This window comes from Crocuta crocuta, unplaced genomic scaffold (genome assembly GCF_008692635.1).
Source record: "Crocuta crocuta isolate KB4526 unplaced genomic scaffold, BGI_CrCroc_1.0 scaffold139, whole genome shotgun sequence".
In the NCBI taxonomy this organism is placed as follows: domain Eukaryota; kingdom Metazoa; phylum Chordata; class Mammalia; order Carnivora; family Hyaenidae; genus Crocuta; species Crocuta crocuta.
In genome coordinates, this window is record NW_027533258.1 from 11,627,565 (window position 1) to 11,634,701 (window position 7,137).

Below are 7,137 nucleotides of genomic sequence, written 5' to 3' on the forward strand. Positions count from 1 at the left end.
CCCGCCCGCCCTGCCCCGCCCACTCACTGCTGCTCGGCCTTGGCGCGGTCGCCCAGGAAGAAGAGGGCCGTGGCCAGGAAGAACATGCCACCCAGGACCACCACGAAGGGGCAGAGCATGAGCGCGTAGCCCAGGCTCAGGAACTCCCAGAGCGGGGAGTCCTTGGTGCTCTGGCGGATCAGGTCGGAGATCTGTGAGGGTGGGGGCGCGTCAGGGGCCGCCTCCCGAAGCCGCCCCCACCCGGCCTCGCCCCTACTCACAAAGCCAATGAGGTAGGGGCTCCCGGCGTCCCCCAGCAGGTGCGAGGTGAAGCTCTGCAGGGCCACGGCCGTGGCCCGTCTCGTGGGGATGACCACGTACTGTGCGAGAGGCAGCGGGTCAGAGGCCACGTCCCCGCGGTCACCGCACCCCCCTGGGCCCTCCCACGCCGGACAGGCCGCTCGAGGTTCTGCACGGGGCTTGTGCCGTGGAGCCCACGCGATGGTCCCGGGAAACCGTCCCCGGGCACACGGGTGACACGTAGGCCTCAGCCGCACGTGCCCACGAGCTGAAGGCCACGCTGGTTCCTCCCCAGGAAGACCCGGCAAGGCCCAGGCTGGCCGGAGAGGGGGTGAGGCTGGTCCAGTCCCACACAGGGGTGCCCCCAGGCCCCCGGGCCAGGCAGCCCTGCCTCCAGGGAGCGCAGCTCCAAGTGCGCAGAGCCCCCCGCACCCCCCCAGCCCCGGCAGCCACGCCCTCCGGGCCCCTTGTTACAGGGCTGGGGGAAGGGCTGCACCCGATGGGATTGCGTGGCCCCGTTTCCAGCAGTGATTAGTCATGTGGCTGTGACACTTAATAAAATAAAATGGGACACGATTTCCCTGGGCCCCAGACCCTGCCCACAGCTGGGGGCGAGCACAGGGGTCCTGCCCGGCGCCAGCAGCACTGGACACAGACTCCCCTTCCTTCCCCTCGCCCGGCTCCATGCTGCACCAGGGGGCTGAGCCCGACCCCGTGGCCCCCGGCCCACTGACGGAGGCAGAGCAAGGCAGACTTCCTGGAGGAGACCTGGCAGGGCCCCAGCGCCAGGCAGACTCTGGTCTCCTGGGCTGTCTCATAGGGTGGCCCCGAACCCCACGTGACCCCCAGGAGGCCTGCCCCGGCGGCTCCGGGACTCTCCCCGCTGCAGGCCCACATGCCCCTCTCCCACCCCTCCGGGCCCTGACGGGCGATCCCCAGGAACAGCAGAGGTCACCCCACCCCTCAGACACTGCAAGTTATCAGGGCCACACCCCCTCCCGGCTGCTGCTCAGACCGCCCTTTGTCCCCGGCTAGCTGCTCTGGAACCCATTGTCGGCCCCGTGAAGACGGCCTCTGTCCGCCCAGCCCAGCCGCAGGCGCTCAGGCGGGCGCGCCGGGGCCCCGGGCCGGGCTGGGCGGGCAGGGCCTGTGGCGCTCAGACCAGGGGAGGAGGCCAGCCTGGCACTACCAGCCTCCCGGCCATGCCCAGCCGGCAGACAGTCCCCTCCCCACCCAGCCCTGTGCCCGGCCCTCCTGCTTGCCTGGCCCCTGCTTTCAGGCCATTAAGCCCGATCCCCTCCCTGCCTCCAGGCACAAAGGAACCTTGCCTGCCTCACCATGAGGATGTCCGCGGTGATGGCCCAGTTAGAGAACAGCAGCGTCTCCCCAACAAAGATGCAGATCTGCCCGGGAGAGATCAGAGCAGCCGTCAGGGCCCCCCCAGCTGCCCCAGGCCGCTCCCTGGCCGTGGGCAGGGAGGCCCCTCCCCCAGCTCCCATCCTCCCTGGGGCTTGCGTCTCCTGGGAGGGGGTGACCCTCAGGCTCCGAGGAGTCTGCAGGATCCAGGGGGACCCCAGGCCTGGCCGGTGGCCTGGACGGGCCCAGCAGGGGGCAGGGGGCGGGCAGTGGACAGGAGCCTCCCCAGGGGGAGGGGGGCCTGCAGGCCAGAGTGCACTTCCCAGGCCAGGGGCCACCCACCCCCGGGCACCCCCGTCACACTCACATAGGCGCCCACAATGCTGCTCTTGGCGGCCACGAAGATGAGGCAGATGAAGATGGCGGAGCCCAGCATGCCCACCGCACACACCAGGGGGTCAGCCCGCTGCGTCCGCAGGCGGCACCAGCGCGTGGCTCCTGCCCCCGTGACCACACCCAGAAAGCCAGTAAAGCAGGTGATGGCCCCGAAGATGAGGCTGCAGGGACAGATGGCATGGGGTGCCGGTTGGGCGGGGGCNGGGTGGGCTGCTGCACGAGTCTGCCGTCTTCTGCACGACCTGGGCCCGGTGCAAGTACAGCGGGATCCACATGCCCAGGGCCCCTGTGGCGAAGGACACGGCCGACGTGGCCAGGGAGGAGAAGACGTAGCTGCGGCTGGGGAGAGGCCAGGGCGGCAGCACTGAGCAGGGGACGCCCACCCCAGGCAGCCCTCCCTCGGGCCCAGGCTGCAGGGATAAGCGCCAGGGGCCCCGTGAGCAGCAGGGGTCCTGCGCCCCAGCCCCCCCTCCCCCACAGGGCCATGCTGCACAGGGGGCCTTGCACCCCCGAGCCCTCCCGGCAGCACTCACTTGCGCATCAGGGCCTTCATGTCCCGCAGCCAGGAGGTCCGCGCCTTGAGCTGCCCCCCGAGCTGGTCAGCGAGGCCCCTCTTGGTGGCCGGGACCAGGATGAGGATGAGGGTTCCTGTGATCATGCCCACAATGGGGGACACCTGGGAGGGCGAGGGCAGGCAGGTGGCACCCAGGGCCCGGCGGGCGGGGTCACTGCTGCGGCCGGAGCCCCCTGGGAGGGCCAGGTGGGAGGGGGCGGAAGGAGAGCAAACCGACCACGGGATGAATGGACAGATGGAAAGAGAGAGGGACNAGCCCCCCGCGAGCCCCGGCGGGGGGAGTTCCTCTCCGAGTGCCCCATCAAGAAATTCCACGGAGGCTGCTTCCTTCCTGCTTTTGAGGAAAAAACACTTTGTCTTAAGCTTCCGCTGCTCTGCGAGACTGGGGATCTCTGTTTCCTCTGATTGCCCTGTCCTGGGGCCTTGGCAGACTTGCCTGAGCCCTCCCTCGGGACAGGAAGGGGCTCCAGACCCCCGGGGCCCCGCGCACAGGGCTCTTCCCAGCCCTGCCCCCAGCACAGCACCAGGCTCCAGCTGGACGCACCTTCGCGAACCTGGGACTCCCTGACCCGCGGGAGAGCCCCTCGTCCCATCCAGGGGCCCTGAGGCCGCAGGACCACTGACCGGGTCTGGCTCCCCAGCTCCCCACGTGCCCTGATCTGCGGACCCCAGGCTGGGGCGTCCTTACCCGCAAGGCCCAGCGCCAGTCTCCAGCCGCCTGCTTCACGCTGGAGCCCGTGATGTAGCCCAGGCCGCTGCAGACAAGACAGCGCAGGGGACAGGGTGCTTACCAGTCGGTGGGGCCGCCAGCCGCCCGCCCACCCCGCCTGCTGGCTGCCTCCGCCCGTCGGGGTCGCAGAGCACCAAGCGCAGGGAGAGGGTGTTGGGACGTCCACAGGGACCCAGCCCGGACCCTCACCTGCCCAGCGGGATGGCAAAGTAGAAGACGGACAGCATGAGCGTGCGCGTGTTCTTGGTGAAGAGGTCGCCTATGATGGTGGGCGCGATGGTGGAGTAGCTGGCCTCGCCGATGCCCACCAGCCCCCGCGACAAGACCAGCAGCCAGAAGTGCTGGAGGAGGGGCAGAGAATGGGCCCCTTGCTCCTCTGCCCGACCCCCCCCCCCCCCAGTCCCCACCTTCTCCCCAGCTCCCGCGGGCCCGGGAGCCGGCGCATAACGTGGAGCCCAAGCCCCGACTCGGCTGCGACGACGCTCCAGGCCCCCGGGACCCTCCGCACGGGCCTGGCACTGGGGTAGCTCTGGCCTTCCGCGGGCTGACGGCTCTAAGTGCGGCCCACGGGGGACACCTCTTCCCCGGGCTCCGGCCCCACCTGGGGAGCTTCGAGTCACCCCACTCCGTGTCCCGCCCGAGGCAGGCAGCGGGGCTGACCCCGTGTGCAGCCCCCCCCACCCCCACCCACGCGTCACAGCCAGGAGCCCAGCTGAGCCAGGAAGGGTGGGCCCCGGCCAGCTGCCAGGGTCCTCCCCCTTTGATGTGGACCCGGCCCTCCAGCTGCCCAGGGCCTGAGAACCCAGCCTGGCCATCCTTCCCCGGCCCCACCCTGACCACCCGTCCGGCCAGCCGCCACCACCCACACGCTAGCCGGCCCCGGCTCCTCTCCCCCCCCTCCGTCTTGAACCGCCCTCTGCGTCGTCGGCCGGCCCGTGCCCCTCCTCCACCTCGGGGTCCCCCACCTGCTCACCTCGCTCCCTCTCCCCGGGGGCCGTCTTGTGTGGGTTCGCGTGAGCTTGTCACGCATCGTGTGTATTGATCCCCGGGACGCAGGCACACGCACTAGGCACCTCGGCTCCCTCCGCGGGGAGCGTCACCACACAGACGCTCGGTGTCGCGGAGCGTGATGCGTCAGCCTGGCGATTTCCCTCATCCTGCTCAGACCCCGTCCCGAAATGACGACAACACCCTCCCACGCGCTGTTCGCGAGATTCTGGAGGCGAGAGTTCCTCCGCGAGTGGACAGGGCGTCCTGTGGCCCCCACGCCCCCCGGGAACCCCCTCCCCGAGCACGTCCCGCTCCCTCTTCCTGCACGGGCACCGTGCTTCCTGCCCCACACCTCGCCTCTGCCCGCCACGGGTTTGAAGCCCGCTGGTCCCGCTTAATAAAGATCCGGGCCACACTTGCGCCACGAGGTCTTAATCAGGCATCACCGGACCGCCACGAACGCCCGTGTATGCGCGAGCCGCTGCGTGCCCACGAGCCGGGCTTTCTCCCTCGGGACGCACCTCGAAGTAAGCGGCCGGGCGTGGGACGCGTGCCCCTGGCATCGTGCAGGATCCTGGCGCTCCCCGCGGAGGCCCCGCCCGCCAGTTCGGTTCACACCGCCAGCGGCAGCGTTAGTAACACTTGGCGTCCCCTGCCTTGCTAATTATCGCCCGTCTGAGGGGTGTGAGGCGGTGCCTCATTGTTGTTTCAATTTGCACTTCCCTGATGACTCGGGACCCAGGCCGGGCCCCAGCCCCTCCCGGAACTGCCTGTCCCCGCGCTCTGCCCGCGGCCTACGTGGCTGGCCGGCTTCCCCGCGCATTTCGAGTTCTCAGTCTTTACAGACTTTGCTTTTGCCTTTATTCTCACCCGTCTGGACCCTGTTCTGAAATAGGCTTTATCTTTCGTCCCGACGGACGGTCCACCCTCCGCAAGCTGCCCGAGGCGCACCTGTCGCCTGANCGCGCCTGATGACCGACGGGCAGGCCACCCCCACGCCGCTCCTCACAACGCTCCTGGCTCTTCCTGGACATGGTCTCTGCCAGATCAACTTCAGAGTCACAGTGCCAAGCGTGGCCGCCCAGACCGNTCTGGTCCAGGCCCCATTTTTGACCATGGCCGTCAGGCTCACCTGACACTCTGGGCCTGACCCCTCCGTGAGGCAACGCTGTAGCCCCAAATCTGCCTCCAGCCTCTTCCGGGCCGGCGCCGACCTCAGCGGAGGCCCAGACCCTCCAACCTGGCACTCGAAGTGCACTATGACCCGGTGTTTTCCTTTCCAGCAAAACCCTCCTCCTCCTTGGGGGACCCATCGGCACACCCACGTTACTGCCTCGGGGGTCTGCTCCCGCCGCCCAGCCTGTCCACCAAAGGCCTCACCTCCCTGTTCCGCCTGCCCAGCTCACATGCCACCTCCTCCAGGAAGCTTTCCCTGACCCCATGGATTTCAAGAGACTGCTCTCTCCTCAGTCAGGGCTCTCGGCACCCTGCACAGCCCCCCAGGACGGGGAGACAGGGTCTTCTCCCTCGTGCCAGAGGCCAAACGCTCCTTGAATACAGACCTTGGTCTTTTCTCCTTCCTCTATTTCCCTCTATAGCAGCCACCATGTGATTGTCCTTCCTCAGCTTGAACACTCCTACTGATGAGAGACTCACTACCTATCAAAGCAATGTATCTCCCTGGCGAATCAGAAAGAATAGAAATGATAACTCATTGAACGCTGCCACGGTCCAGGGTCTGGGCACTGACCAGCTCAGTGATTTCTTACAATAAACCTTCCAGCTGAGCAGCACTATTCCCATTTTACAGATGAAGGAACTGAGGCCAAGGCTGAATAGACAACAGAGTTGGGACATTCACACCCAGAACTGTGGGAGCGGAGTCTGAAACTCCTTGCTTACGAAGCGATGTTTGCTGCCCTCAGACTCTGACCCAGGGAGTCAGCGGGTTGCTGGGCAAAGAGCAAGCTGTGTGGGGCGCGCCCGCCCGGCTGAGTCAGTACGCATGGGACTCTTGACCTTGGGGTCATGCGTTCGAGCCCTGTTTTGGGCATAGAGTTTACTTTAAAAAATAAAGTAAAAGGGGCACTGGGGGGCTCATGGTCGGTTGCACGCCCAGCTCTTGACTTGGCTCAGGTCATGATCCCAGGGTCATGGGATCAAGCACCGTGTCGGGCTCTGAGCTGCGCACGGAGCCTGCTTGGGATTCTCTCTCTCCCCGCCCCTCCCCTGCTCACACTCAAGCTCTAAAAAAAAAAAAGAGGAAACTGTGCAAGGCACAGAGAGGGGCCGTGACTCACCTGGGGTCACACAGCAAGATGCTGGCAGAGCTGGGGCTAGAATCAGGGGCCTTGCCTCCTGGACCAGGCTGGTTCTGCCGTTCCCGGCAGGGACCCCAGCTCAGGGGCAGGTCGGAAGGAGGGTGCCACACGAGGCTGCAAGGCCCCAGGCGGGGCTCGCAGGGGGAGGCCCTTCCTCGCAGGGGGAGGCCCTTCCTCGCAAGGCCAGCTTACAAAGCAGCCTCAAAGCCCCGCTCCCACCGCACTGGGACGACCGCATCTGCGACTCGAGCAGAGATGGGGGGGAGGGAGCGCAGGGGGGCTGGGGGGGCGGGGGGCGCGGGGCCTCACCTGCTGAGGGATGAAGGAGCTGGAGAAGGTGACCGCCGACCAGAAGAAGATGCCGCAGCTGAGGATGACCTTCCTGTTGAAGCGGTCGCCCAGGTAGCCGAAGATGGGGGCGGCCACCATGAAGCTGCAGATGAACACTGCGGGGAGACGGGGCCGTGAGGCGGGGCCGGGCCCACCCCGGG

General features: G+C 67.4%; 1 protein-coding gene across 1 annotated transcript in view; it reads right to left on the reverse strand.

Annotated features, from left to right (window-relative positions):
* Positions 1-7,089, reverse strand: part of SPNS2 (SPNS lysolipid transporter 2, sphingosine-1-phosphate) — an 8,181-nt gene extending 1,092 nt beyond the window's left edge. Inside the window, exons 1-9 of the mRNA XM_077746592.1 lie at positions 6,956-7,089; positions 3,525-3,676; positions 3,294-3,360; positions 2,565-2,707; positions 2,236-2,370; positions 2,003-2,204; positions 1,617-1,682; positions 261-359; positions 28-191 (exon numbers count right to left, since the gene is read on the reverse strand). Coding sequence (XP_077602718.1) covers positions 28-191; positions 261-359; positions 1,617-1,682; positions 2,003-2,204; positions 2,236-2,370; positions 2,565-2,707; positions 3,294-3,360; positions 3,525-3,676; positions 6,956-7,075 — 1,148 coding nt within the window. The 5' untranslated portion in view covers positions 7,076-7,089. The remainder of the gene's footprint in view (positions 1-27; positions 192-260; positions 360-1,616; positions 1,683-2,002; positions 2,205-2,235; positions 2,371-2,564; positions 2,708-3,293; positions 3,361-3,524; positions 3,677-6,955) is intronic.
* Positions 7,090-7,137: the final 48 nt, after the last annotated feature.